This window comes from Pundamilia nyererei, unplaced genomic scaffold (assembly GCF_000239375.1).
Source record: "Pundamilia nyererei isolate P.nyererei 1_Seehausen unplaced genomic scaffold, PunNye1.0 scaffold00063, whole genome shotgun sequence".
Lineage (NCBI taxonomy): Eukaryota > Metazoa > Chordata > Actinopteri > Cichliformes > Cichlidae > Pundamilia > Pundamilia nyererei.
Window position 1 is genome coordinate 1,119,928 of NW_005187464.1, and position 14,692 is coordinate 1,134,619.

Here is a 14,692-nt window from a genome sequence, read left to right on the forward strand (position 1 = left end):
TATATATATGTATATATATATGTATATATATGTATATGTATATATATGTATATATATGTATATGTATATATATGTATATGTATATATATGTATATGTATGTATGTATGTATGTATATATGTATATATATATATGTATATATAATTGTCATGATTATTATTACTTGGTTAATGTGTATTAATGTGTATTATAACAATATCAAAGCTGGCACATTGGGGGAAAAGTCTGGAAGAAAAAAGAAAAGGGAAGAGAATATAATAAAATGATAGAACATAATTAGAAAAGCACAACACCTGGAAGAGAAAAATATGCAAAACCACAGATACGCAAATCAACAATCTAGTTAAGACAGTTTACCACATGAAGACTACCTCTAGTATTCAGAAGTCAACACTGCAGGGCACACACTTTTCTAAAGTGGTTATGAAGAAAGCACAAAAGACTGCCATTGTGGGTCAAGTGCATGTTAACATTCGCCACTTTTCCTGCACCTAAACAGCTCCCAAGAGAGGAAATGTTGACACAGTACAAAGCAACAAGCTACTTCCACAAAGAAAAGAAAATGCAGCTACAATAAAGGCAGGAAAGATGCCGGCTGACTCTGTGGGAAGGCAGTCCTCGGAGCTTTTGTTAGCTTAATTTCTGGCTTACAATATTTACCTAGCTGGAAAAGTTGCATTCAAATATACTGTAAAACTGTACATGTAGGATTTATGTGTATTTATGTTTTAAGTCATACATACACGGATTTCAGATTAGCGTGGGAGATTAGAAGTGCCCTTTGTTTAGTTTGTTGGGAGCTAATCACCTAATATTTTATTAATTAAAGACACATTTCATTCATTATTTAATCTCTACAGGTTAACCTGTGATTGGGGGTCTCAAGTAGACTTTATTTCATTTTAAGGAGTCAAAAGTCAAAAAGGTAAGGAAACCCTGGCATATAACCTACAGGATTTCTGCATTTATTACTGAACGTTGTCAGATCTTCATCTAAGTCACAGTTATAGACAAACACAATCAATAATGTACTCAGTGCTTTTATTCTCATATCTTTATTGAGTACACGAGTAATCAATTAAGGTGCAGGGCTAAAAAAAAATATTAAGTGAACCAAAACCCCTGTGCTACAGATTTCTCCAACTGCTGAAGTCAAGTGTCCCAAATGTAAGAGGTGAAACTGGAAGCATGGGCTGGAGGGGCGTCCCTCCCCCTACATGAACGCACACAGAGTATGATTAAATTCAAAGTGCACATCTAACACAACAGCTTTCACAGGTCCTCAGAAGTGACTGGAAAAAGCTTGAAAAGGCCTTTTAAGGGCCTGTGTCGATCAATCCACAGTGACGTGTGCACTCCTTTAAAAAAAAAAAAATTAAAAAGGTGATAAAGAGCAGAACATCTGCACAAACCTCTTGAAGTCTTTGTTTATGTGTGCATTTGAGCTGTCAGTGAAATGAAATGAAAATGATACAAATCGAATCTTTAATTTGTTTAATGTGTTTTTTGTCTGTTTAGCTGTTATTTATTTTTTGGGAAATGAATAAAATTGTAAATATGAGTGTGAAGAGGAAGCGAGCCTCTATAACCTGAGCTGCAGAATGAAAAAAGCAGACCAAAAAAAGAAATTGCGCAATTTTTCCCTGTTACTCCCTTTTTGATTCCATCTTTTTCTTGCAAGCTCAGTCTTGCGCCATGATTTTGAAGCAAAACAAACTAAACACCAGATCCCACTTCAGGTCCTTGAGAGGATATAATATATATTTTTTAAAAACACAATAAAGAAAAACATTGTGCAATGCAATTAAAAAATACTTTATGCAACAATGGAGTGGTACTCCAGATTCCTCCTCCCTGTTGGTGCATTATGTCTACAGTTTTTTTTTTTTCTGCACAAGTTCAGGAGGAAACAGAAAGAGTAGGAGGGTGTGATCCCCCGGTCGCCCTGATTCAATCTCTGTTTCTGCAGGAGGTATTGGGCCTGGGTCCAAACACCAAGCACCAAGCAGAGAAGCTGAGCATTTTCACACGTCAGCGTTCTGCTGCCTTGCACAGCTCCCTGCTCGTTTATCAACAGTCCGTGTGTGGGTGTATTTATAATCCAGTGTCTCCTGTCTGATGTGCACTGATTTGATTTGTGTCCTTTAAACTTCTCATTTTTTCCGCCCACGCGCTTTCTGTCTGAATAGCCATTTAAAATATAAGACCGTGACACGTAACCCTAAAGAGCGCACATGCTCAGAAGCATCCAAGCAAATCAACATTCTGTGTGGCAACTAATATTTTCCAGGCTCTGTCTTTCAAATGCAGTGTCACACAACAAAAAAGAAGTTATTATAATGATTACAGTGTCTCATTCACCCTCCACCTCATTTAGTTTATTTATTCAGTCTTCTCATAAAACACAGACAGTGTCGTCTTCTTCTCTTCTTTCAGCTGCTCCCTTTAGGGTTCATCTGCCTTCATCTCATCGTCTCCCCAGCCTCCTCCTCTGTCACACCAACCCACTGCATGTCCTGCTTCACTACATCCATGAATCTGCTCTAAGGTTTTCCTCTTTTCCTCTATCTCTCCTCTCCAAATGTCCAAACCATCTCAACCTTGCCTCTATAACTCCCACTGACAATCTTAGCATCCAGCTCTTCCACCTTCAGATCCACCTCCCGTCTTATTGTTAGTGCCATCGTCTCCGAACCATACATCACAGCAGGTCTCACTGTCGTCTAATCATCCTTTCATTATTGCTGTTATCCTTCCGTCACAAATCACCCCTAACACTCGTGTCCTCTCGGTCCACCCTCCTGCACCCTCTTCTTCACCTCTGTTGTGCTCTGTCCACTGGTTTGGATGACTGAGCCCAGGTACAGCCTGATATTTCACCTTCACTACCTCTCTTCCTTGCATCTTCACTGTTACACCCATCTTCCTCTCACTGACACACATATTATGTTTTGCTTCTTCACCTTCACTCTCTTCACTTTTTTGTGTATTTCCATCTCTGTCCTTAATCACCCTGACCATCAGTTCAATCTCTCATGAGTCCTTTTCTTCTTCCTTAGTGTCCAGCCTCAAATATAACTCTTTGAAAGCCTTTTTCTTGTCTCTTTGCTGCTATACGCCTAGCCTCCTGGTACCCCTTCCTCCTCTCTTCATCTCTTCGATTATCCCACTTTTTCTTTGCCAACTCCTTCCTTTAAATACTTTCCTGTATTTTCACAACCAAGTCTCTTGCTTTTCTGCCCAGAGGATACAGCAAAAGCCTTCTTGCCAGTTTCCTTCAGCACTTTAACAGTTATCTGTTATCTGCACAACATTCTACTTTTTTCAACCTCCACTATTTAATCCTTGCCTCTGCCTTCACTCGCTTCCTCTTGTTGATTTCCATCCTACAGACTACTATCTGATGCTGTGTAGATACATCCTCCCCAGACTTCTGCAGACCTTCTGCACTGGAGATAGTCAACCTGTCCACCTGTGTATTGTAGAGGCAGCCAATCAGAAGAATGTTGACAGAGGTGCTGAGCCAAGGTCCATTTTAATGATTATGATTATGAAATTATTATTTTGAACAGTTATTCATTCACAACTACCTTATAATACCATACCAACATACTTTATTTATAAAACACTTTTAAAAATACATTGTACAATTCATGTGATATTCAATGTAATAAATTCCAGCATATCAAGCAAGATTTTTCCTTAAGACAAAGAGTTTTATACTATTTTTGAATCTCCTAAAAATGCGGAAAAGAATTCATCTGCCACCCATCGGCTGTGGTTCTTTTCTCTTTTACTCCTTGTACCAAATATTGCTTACAACAATAAAATGGATCTTTATTGTTGTAATCCCCAGTAATGAATTTTGAACTGTTTGAACCAACATGGATATAGTACAATTCCTTCTATTGAGAACCACAATAACTGCAGATAAGGATCTCACTTTCTGCGCAAACTATACATCAACAATCTGGATGCTATTAAACCCGAGTGAAAAGGATGAGATGGTGTTTATTGTTATCTGTTTTCAAAAAGCGCTTATAAAGGGAGCTTAGGACAGATTGTGGAAATCCATTAATTCTCTGGGAGGGGGGAAAAAAAGGTGTATTGCCTTCTATGAAATCACAGGATTTGTCGGGGTTGGAGGTGGTGGTGGTGGGGGGGCTGAATTTAACCTGTAAGAGCTTTACCTCAACTGCACACATTGTCAGAAAAGTCAGACTGAAAAGACTGCAGCACAAAGATAAGACACATGATGCACGATCGTGAATACAAACGACTGGGATGGATCCATATCTCTGAATTTTCTCTCTCTGTGTGCAAACATACACGGGCCAAATGAGTCACCCCATCATCTGCAGCGCCCTAATCACTTTGTAATCACTTTAAGTGTGCATTGTTGTTGACAGTGTAGCCCCAGCTTGTGTAAATAAATATACCAATTTATGCAGGATCGTTTGTTGACAGGGCTATACGTGGAAGCGACATTATGAAGTGAATTTGAAGAACTAATCCTCAGACTCAGCATACACAAGTCTGTGGCCACACCAAGAACGCTCATCTTTAAATCCAGGTTTCTAATACCAAGAAATCCCCTTTCCTCTAAAACCTTAACAATAAGGATCTTAGGAGCTCTCCACTTCTCATTTTATGCAGCGAAATCTGATTTCTTTTGAAGAAAGGAATGAGGCGAGATTAACTGAATCTGCCGTCCTCCCTAACCTCTTCACAAAACTGCCCAGATTAGCAAGGAATTAAGTTTCAACCGTTTTTATGTGTCTGGTCCATAGGGGGGGATTATGGTTTTACTTCTTTTTTTTTGGCCTCCCAATTTCACTATAAGGGCTTGACACGCTGCTGTAAAGAGAAGAAGGAGAAGGAGAAGAGCAACTGAGGCTCGAAAAGTCCTCTGTGTGTGTGTCACAATAACCTGTGATCACCACTGCTTTTGAGCTTTCACTGAAACCTCTTTGGAGGTGGACTGATCAAGATGGAGAGGCAGAAGTTCCCCTTTACTATTGAGAACATCCTGAAATATCCGAGCAGGAGTGGAGATAAACAGTCCTACAGAGCGAGTGGTCTTGGCTTAAAAGAGAAGACAGTGAGTCCTGCTGGAGGCCAAACAGAGGCGGTTCATCATGCATGCCTGTGCTGCTGCTACTGCTCCCACTGTGCTGACATACTCCAGCCTGACTTCATCCACGAAGGTAGGACCACACCTTCCGCTTTTGTCTGTGGTTGAGCTTGATTCTGCTCCCCCAACCTTAAATCAGACCTCCTCCCTGCAGCTTGTCAGTATGGCTGGAACCCAGCAATCCTCTCAGATTCGTGCAGGCTGGGAGACACTCACAGGGAGGAGCAGTCACCCAGTCAACAGAGGCGAACCCGGCGTCACCGGACCATTTTCACCGAGGAACAGCTGGACGCACTGGAGGAGCTGTTCCTGCAGAACCAGTACCCAGATGTGAACACAAGAGAGAAACTCGCACAGCGCACTCACTTAAGAGAAGAGAGAGTGGAGGTAACACTGCAGCATCACATAATTGTTTTTATTAAATATGATGGTCTGCTAATAATGTAAATGTGAATAAAGACTACTGTAGATACTGAATTTAATAAAATGACAGCTCAACAATGTTGCCTCTTTTCTGTCAATCAGGTTTGGTTTAAAAACAGAAGAGCCAAGTGGAGACGTCAGAAAAGACTTTCATTTGTTGTGGGAAACACAGAAAAAAAGTGAAAAAAGAAGAAGAAGTTTGCATGGCTCTGTGTGATCCAATCAAAATAATTTGCATATACCTATATGTAACATATAATTCTTATATGTAACCATATATGTAAAATCCTGGCATGTATTGATACTATTACTGTAAGTAAAACCTTGAATTTGTAAATGGGTTGTTGTAGTTTGCACAGACTGTTAAAAAAAAAAAACGTGTCCTTGAGAAAAAATACAGTTGTCGGGGGATTTTTTTTAAGAAAAGAAGAAATGCCTTTTTTGTGCCACCAATAGAAAACGCAGCTAACTTATTATTTATTTATTTACTTATTTATTTAATTTTAATAGAATTTTAACGCCTTACTTTATCGATTTCTTTAGCATTTCTTTGTCAAACAAACGACCAGGGGGTCAGAGCTAGCCCGCCAAAGAGTCCAACATGGCTCAGTGGATGGTTTGCTATATCTGAAAATTACAATGAAGTCATTAATATGTTTAGTATGTCTAATATCAATTTTCCCACAAAATGTTGTTCGTTTCTGGTGACGACAGGCATGAAAATGTTTCAAAAGTTTAAATCACTTCTGACTAATTGTTTACACTGTAAATAAATATATTAAAAAAATTATTAAATTGTTAGGCACTAAAAACTCCACATGTGAAGGTCTTGTGCTTTTGTAAAGCCACTGTGAGACAGGACACTAGAGTTTGTCTTCTGTACTGTAAATGGAGTGTAAGTGTATTTCATGAAACAAAAACTATATAAAGCCTTTTTAAAAATTATATATATAAATATTTTTTAATTCTTTTTTTATTTTTTTATTTAAGTTAAGGTCTGCGAACTATCAAACCGCTGTTGGCTTTCAGGGTTTATTTTGGAAAATTCTAGCGAAGCCGTAAATTTCCGGTGACGTAATCGTTCGGCTGTGCGTTGTTTGTACGCTGGTGGCTAAAAGTCAGCTAATGTGTTAGAGTTGGTGGCGTTGGGCATTTTTAAATATCGGGTTTTTACGTTGCTGGTTAACTATTTAAACGGTGTTAACCCACTGAAAGAAACACCCTCTAATAGCTTAATTTTCGTCGCTATTTGTAGTAGAAGATTATTTAGCCATCTGGCTAGGAGGCTAACAGGGACCACAATGGAGGGCAGCGCCAGCGTGAGGAAAGCACTGTCCGGGACTCTCGTCCCTTTGGCGGTCTCAACAGTGGCTCTTCAACAGCAACCAGAGGATAAGGAGAAGGGAACGCTGAAGAGAAACGTCCTGGATGAGGAGGAATACATTGAGGTAAATAATAGCAGACATAGACAGGCGCGACTGTGTTAGCTAACAACTGTAAGTTAGCAGGCAGGTAATGTACAACACAGCTACATTTCTTTAGACTAAAGACTTTATTGTACTAGTCTGGACAGACATAGAAGTGTATAACAGCTCCAAATATTATGCAGTCAGTGTGGAAAAAGTGTTTACTTATCAAATCTACGTATAGGTTTAAAGTAAGATGCTTGTTATGACAGTACTTCACGATATGAAAGTGCAATAGCAAATTGCTCAACTAAGGATTAAGTTACTAAATTTACATGAATAGCATGGTAATGGCATGCTTATACCCCGAAAATATTTGGTTAAAAATTGTTTAACCAGTTGCACCACGACGAGACACTTAAGTAGCTATCAAAAAGCCCTAAATAAATCTAGCTGGATATTGGATCACTCTTCTTAGAAGAATTGTTAGAGTTCATTTAAACTGATTTGGTTCCTGGCACAGACGTGGCTTTAACCGTAGTCCACAAGTTTTACAAATTTTCTTGTGTTGGAGCACACAGCCCATTGCCACAATGCCATCCAGAGGGTCTTTTAATAATGCTACTGTTTCACACAGTGGGGCAGTCAGACCACAGGGTCTCTTGATAGGACCTAGATGGCCATCAAGGATCTGGTTCTCCACACTCCTCAGTCTGGTGAGTGGGGTCCTGTGTGTCTGTATACTGTGGCAACTCAGAGTTTAAGCTCAGAGCAGGGCTATATGTTATATTGGGAAGAAAAAGGGAAAAGCTCTGCCAAAACAGAGCTTTCCCACCGGATTGTTGACACAGTAAAACAGATGTACAAAAAGTCTCTTCAGATATTAGTTGCCACACTACCAGGAACATCGCCTGGGCATTAATTCGAGGTGTTCCATGAGGGGAAATCTGTGCAGCAGAATCCTGGGCAGTGCCTTACACGTTTGCTAGGGTCACCTGACTTAATCTGGTCTCAGGACCCACTCAAGCTTCAACTATTCTGCCATTGGCTGACCAGTAAGTTTTTCCTCACGACACTGCTAGTATAAGTCATCTTCATTGTTTACTGCAACTTCTGTAGGCAGGAGGGAAAGAAACCTAATTAAAGTTACAAAAGTTACCACGGTTCTGTGAACTCCCAGATAACTGCCAGTCATGCAGTTCACTTGGAGCATCTCAGTGCAAGAACATTTATAGAGATTGGATGTAGGGTACTGGGGGGGGGTTTATAGTGTACACGCGTAGGTAGCCTACAGGTCACACAGTTGACTTTGTTTATATGAAATCTCAACCTGCACTGAGCACAAGAAGACATAGCTGCATTGTTTATTGTCACTGGCAGTCTTCTGGGAATTCACAGAACCATAATTACCTTCGTAACTTCTGTTTGGAAACCTCACCTTTAGTCCTCCAAATGTAACTCTTGACATTGTGGCCAATGAGCTCAAACTTTGTCACTTCTGACCATAAAACCTTTCTCCAGAAGGCATTTGGCTTCTCCATGTGGGCAGCAACAAATTTAAGCCGAGTTTTTAAAGGTATCGATTTTAGAGCAGAGGCTTCTTTCTTGGTCAGCTCCCAGTTGGTCCACAGTGAATGGAAAAACTTTTTTTTTCTTCAGCAGTTTTCAGTTAATGGCAGGTTTTATGCCTTGGTGGTTACAGGGTTGTTCCTGAACAGCCTAACCAATTTCCTGTCATCTGAGGTTGACAGTTTGGATTTTCTTTAAGACCTCTGCAAAGTGGTGACACATCTGTTAATCTTTTACGTACAGTTATTTGAAATGATGATCTTGTAATCTGCAGTTGTTTAGAAATGGATTCAAGAGATCTTTGCAACTTGTGTAAATCTAAACTTCTCATTCTTAGATCTTCATTGTGTTCACTGGACCTTCCCATTGTTCTGAGTATTGGTCAATCCAGTGACTACAGTCAAACAAATCCTTTCTATGCTGGTGAAGAGAAAATACCAGTTGTTGTCAGTCGTGATCAGTTACACAAAGTTTTGTCCTTGTTGTGTCCTTGCCCTTGTTTTGGCTTTGTTAAACCTTTAGCAACACTCAAAAGATTTTAGTGTGTGTATATATTGAACCTGTTTACATATATCTAACCCTGTTTGAATTAGAGAAAATCCAAAGTGAATTCAAATGTGTACACTCTTGTTTTTTTGTTGTTGTTAATTTTTTAATTGATTAAAGTTGTGTACTGTGCAGTAATTGCACCATGGAAACAAACTATTCAAAGAAATAATTAAGACTAAAATTACCATGACATCCATGCCCATGATGAGTGTATGTAAACGTCTGAACACATCTCTATGTGCCATAAGCCCATATTTCCTGGTAATATGTCCTCTGTATTAACCTTCTGCTTGTGTTTTGTTTTTGTTGACAGAGCTTAGAGAAAATTATCCAGAGGGACTTTTTCCCAGATGTGACAAAGCTGCAGGCACAGAAGGAATATCTTGAAGCAGAGGAAAATGGAGACCTGGAGAGGATGAGAGAAATTTCCATCCGATACGGATCTTCGTTGACAAAATCTACACCGCAGTCTTCTGCACCATGTGAGTGAAGTGGAATTAAATAAGACATTATGTGTTCTCCAAGTAAAATACTTGTTAATGATAAAATACTTGAATTCAACAGGTGTTTTTTTTCTCATTCAAATTTTTTCTTTCTCTTCTGTTTGTGTAAGATGTGACGCCTGCTAGCTTTGAAACACCAGTGGGCCAGTTGGGATCCCCTGCTTCCACTTATTCTGCTAAAGCTGTAGATGGAGGTAAGTAAGCAGGGTGATAACGACATGCAGTAAATGTGTAATTTGTTAAAGCTTCACATCCACGTCTCGCTGTTAATCCTTCTTTTGACATTTACATGCTTTCCCATATTGTATACCATTCTGTTTCTCATTAGTGGTTAACATGTTTGGCACTAAATTGATCGACTATGAGAAATTATTGGTATTTTTTCTTTTTTTCTAGAGAAGAGGGCTGACGACACAGAAGAACAAAATCTGCCCAGCCTGGACCGCTTCCTCGCTAAGAATACCAGTGAGGATAATGCATCCTTTGAACAGATAATGGATCTGGCAAAAGACAAGGAGAAACTGAAGCATGCCTGGTTGTATGAGGCTGAGGCTGAATTCAAACAGGTATGGATGGTTAGCTGTGTAAATGCAGGTGTGCTGATCTGTTTTCTGGGGCTTTCATATGTTCACGAGTGTCAATTTATCGCAAAAACTTGTAAAAGTATTTAAATCATTGCATTAGTTTCCCACAGACTTAAACTCATAATTTGTGGCGGTGTGGAGCACGTATGTTAGGGATGACCATTTAAACTAGAGTTGTTATTCACCAAAAACTAGAAACAGTTTTTTTGAGATTGCTCACTCTAGCTTTACCTGGTGGAGTTTGCGGTGAACCAGATTTTTTTTGTTTTGTTTTTCAGGCTGTAGTCCTCTTTGGCTCTGCATGTTTCCCCTGTTTTATGTAGTAGCATCGCATCTGAATGTGCCACACGCCTTTTATCTGCCAGCAAATGGAAGCTAATGTGTTGCTTCTTCTATTTGCTCATCGCATGGTGGTCAGCGAACAGTTTGTAGGACCATTAATACCACTTCCTTCTGGTAGAGGTGCATTATATATTCACTTAGTATATATACTAACTAATTAAATTATACTCAGGATTTATTCCCCCCTTTAATAGCGGTTACATTGCTTAAACTTTGTGCAGCTGTTTCTTGTCTTAAAGGATAAACAGCATTTTCCATTCTTTTTAAAAAAAAGAAAAAAGAAACTCATGTCTGGTATGACGTAATAGACTTGTGCCACCAGAAGGTGACATTAGTGCACCCAGAAGCTTTGTCAGCTGCCAATAAACAAGAACATATTTCCCAGATGCTACTGTACAAACAGAAGATTGCTTTTATAAAGATTTTTACCAAGACAGTCTTGTGCAGAACTCCTTAAAAGAAAAAAAATTAAAAAAATGTAAATAAACTTTAGTCACTCCACCAGGTAACGCTAGTGTGACGTAGTGTAACTTTTGAGAAGAGTTCGGAGTTGAAGAGGATGAGTATGAGTCCCTTATTCTAAAGATAGACTCCTAACAGGAGTCTTTGTTTCACAGTCTTTCAAAATAAGAGCAACAGGCTTGTCGAGTAGTAAACCACTCACCTAAAACATGCTAAACTGAGTCACCAAATAGACTTAGGTGAGTGTTAATAGATCCTACCTCTTGGCTGCATTCAAATAATTTATAAAAGCTTGTGATTGTTTTCCAGCGTCATGAGCAGAACCTTGCCTTACCATCAGTAGAGAAGGCAGCACTCGAATGCACCAAAGCTGGACTGGAGACCTGGGAGTACAAAGCCAAGAATGCCTTGATGTATTATCCAGAGGGTAGGAGGCTCGAGCTTCGATAGTCATGTTGTGTGAATTTGCAAAATTGGCTCAATTCACTTGTGTGTGTCAGTGAGTGAGGTTTTTATTTTGTTCTACAATTATTATTATTTTCTTCCTTTTTTAAAATCAGGTGTTAAAGATGATGATGCCATCTTCAAGAAACCAAGGGAGGTGGTTCACAAGAACACTCGCTTTGTTGGAGACCCATTCAGCAAAGCTCTCAACAAGAGCCAGATTCAGCAGGCAGCAGCTCTCAATGCACAGGTAGGTGTTGTTAATGTGATACTGTATTTAAAACAATGACTGTCGTTGCCTTTATGTGCCACTTATTTCTGAATGAAGTGCTTGCACTGCCTGCCAGTCTGTTCAAATGGAGGTAGGGGAGGCAAAAAAGTGGATTTCTTGATGATGCAGAACATGTGTTGTGTTGTTTCTGTAGTTCAAACAGGGTAAAGTAGGTCCTGATGGGAAAGAGCTTATCCCACATGAATCCCCATCAATGAATGGATATGGTTACGTAAAAACTCCTTCACCTGCACCTGGTGAGTAATCTTATTATTGTGCTTTGCATAGAACAGACCTGTTCCATTATCTGACTGGGGCAGCTAAAGAATTAAACGTTTACCACATTGAACTGTTTCCTTATCAAAGACGTGATGTGACTACGTTTCGTCTGTTCGCTTCGCCTGCTGCCAAAAATCAAGAGCCCCCCCCCATTGTTAGCGATTGTGGTATTTGATAGACAGCAGATAAAACATGAATACCAAAGTATCTGTTTCCACAATCAGCTTGGAGCTGCTTTGGCACTAGATCTCTTAATGCATTTGTCCTTTCAGGTGTAGCCGAGTCACCTCTGATGACCTGGGGTGAGATCGAGAGCACACCATTTCGTCTGGATGGATCAGACACCCCGTATGTTGAGAGGAATCATGGACCTTCTTTTAAGGTGCTGAGAATTTACAGGTGGATTGATGGTTAATTTGTAATTGTTTAAGTAAAATAGTTGACTTTAATTACCTTTTGTTAAAGATCCCAGAACCAGGGAGACGAGAAAGGCTTGGTTTAAAGATGGCCAACGAGGCTGCCGCTAAGAACCGTGCAAAGAAACAGGAAGCGTTACGAAAAGTCACAGAGAACCTTGCAAGGTATTGATGCTCACTGCGTCTGTCATTTCATTTCTACCAGAATTAAAGTTGTGAAGTCTTGAAGAAATGAAACTAACATTATATTCTTTGTCTTGCAGCCTGACGCCTAAAGGTTTGAGCCCGGCCCTTTCGCCTGCCCTGCAACGGCTCGTAAATCGGACTTCCAGCAAATACACAGACAAAGCACTGCGAGCAAGTTACACCCCATCACCCTCACACAGACTCGCTGCATGCAAGTCTCCCTTCGGGGGCCCGGCGACTCCTTCGGGAACGCCAACGCCAAACAAAGCAAAGACTCCAAATTCTCAGGACGTCACGTCGCTCACAGACAATCTGCTGCAGCTTCCCAAAAGACGGAAAGCATCGGACTTTTTCTAAGAGCAGCACCTCTCTGCTTGGATTGTACAAAAAAAAGACTTAAGATATACATTAAAGAGCACATCATTTTGCTGGAGGACTGGAAAAAGAAATAAATGGTGGAGTAGAGACTATAAAAACTTTATGCACTAAAATGCAACAAAGGTCATTGTAGGTCCAAGAGAAATAATTTGAATGTCTGAATTCTATTTTGATTTTATTGTCTTTATCTCGCATACAAGGGTTTTTGTTCTTTTTAAACAGCTCCTGCTACTCTAACAGACTGACATTCTCAACAGACAATATTTGCATATTTTAAATCATTTGTATTGTCATTGAACGTTTTTCCCAAAAAATTCACAGATAAATGAGATGACATTTCAGAGTTTCTCTGCTTCACAGGAATTAATCAGGACAGGAACAGGAATCTCCGGCTGCCGTGTTTCCAAATGGGAGAAGAAAATGTGTTTTATTAAAGCTTGAGCCTGCTCTCACAATCATAAAGATGTAGAACCCTTTCCTAAACTTTCTAAATGTAAAATATACTTTTTGGGGCTAAAATCTGTGTTTGCAATCAGATAATGAATTGTCAGCCGTATAGTTTTGTTCTCCCATCTGTTGGTGCTAAAGGAGTTGGGTCAGGGTCCAAATAAAAAGACCTGTCATGCTTTTATGTTTTCAAATGCTCCAGTTTGCCTTCAGTCTGGTTTGCTGTCAGAACTGATGGTAAAGAGGCCCCTTTTTTTTTTTTTTTTTAACTTGCCACAGATTTAAAGTGTCACCCTGTCAGTTGTGTGCATCCTAGTTAAAGTTAACATTTTATTTGATCTAAGTATGTTTTATCTCAAAGAAAAAGGTGCTTGTGTAGAGTTGCCACACACTTTTCATGTCCATATGTCCATTTAAAGAATGATTGGCCTGACTAAAAAAAAATATATTTTTCCAATGTTAGAGATTCCTTTCTTGTGCAGGACAGCACTAAGACATGGCAGAGACAATATTTACATTTAAAATAAATAAAGCCAATACGAAACTTCAGTCAAGTAGTTATGAAAGCTTGTCAACGTTTTAAGTTGCTATCTCAAAGTTTTGATTACAGATGGCAAAAAAAGTTTTGGGTTTTTTGTTCAGTGGTGGAAAGGAGCTTCCATAAGTAGGTGTCATCTGACAATACAGCTATTTTCGTACAAAGGTCTCACCTGTTTCCTCTTACCTCCATCATTTTTTGATAGAGGTAAGGGTGAATAATAAAACATCATTATTGTTTCAGCTGAATTTACTCCTTTTTAATAAGCTACTGACTAAATGATGTTGTATTAAAGTGGGAAGAGATTGCATTCACTGTCTGTGTTGTCTGAAAGAATAATTCCACTGATCATTAGGTCTTCTAGTGCACAAACAATGTGATTTATTTTAAATGTAAGCTTCTTCAGTTCAATTCAAGTTTATTTATACAGCGCCAAAACACGACAACAGTTGCCTCAAGGTGCTTTACGGTAAAAACTCTGCAGTAGTTTTGGAGAAAACCTCAACAGTCAGATGATCCCCTGTGAGCAAGCACTAGATGATTGTGGGAAAACTCCAGTTTATCAGGAAGTGACCTCTGTTTGGATCAGGCGCAGGGAGAGGTAGCCATCTGCCCCAACCGGCTGGAGGGGTTGAATGGAAACTTAAGTAAGATTCATAATAGCTTTAGGACAAGGTTTGTCATCCGCATTCCACAAACTTCATCTAGACATGTTCCAAATGTCTGGCACGATTTAGTGTTGTTGGGTTAAACTATACTCTT

At 39.5% G+C, this 14,692-nt stretch overlaps 2 protein-coding genes across 2 annotated transcripts; both read left to right on the plus strand.

The window, feature by feature from the left end:
* The first annotated feature begins 4,989 nt into the window (after window positions 1-4,989).
* On the plus strand, window positions 4,990-5,739 carry LOC102201532 (homeobox protein goosecoid-2). Its single transcript, XM_005735353.1, has 3 exons — window positions 4,990-5,206; window positions 5,288-5,520; window positions 5,659-5,739. The coding sequence occupies exons 1-3, from the start codon at window positions 4,990-4,992 to the stop codon at window positions 5,737-5,739; spliced, it is 531 nt and encodes a 176-aa protein (XP_005735410.1).
* An 873-nt stretch (window positions 5,740-6,612) lies between these two features.
* ess2 (ess-2 splicing factor homolog) lies at window positions 6,613-14,234 on the plus strand. Its single transcript, XM_005735230.1, has 10 exons — window positions 6,613-7,004; window positions 9,394-9,562; window positions 9,694-9,777; window positions 9,980-10,149; window positions 11,281-11,398; window positions 11,532-11,665; window positions 11,841-11,943; window positions 12,238-12,347; window positions 12,431-12,546; window positions 12,645-14,234. Exons 1-10 carry the CDS (start codon window positions 6,858-6,860, stop codon window positions 12,922-12,924), a joined length of 1,431 nt encoding a protein of 476 aa, XP_005735287.1. The 5' UTR covers window positions 6,613-6,857; the 3' UTR covers window positions 12,925-14,234.
* The last annotated feature ends 458 nt before the right edge of the window (window positions 14,235-14,692 follow it).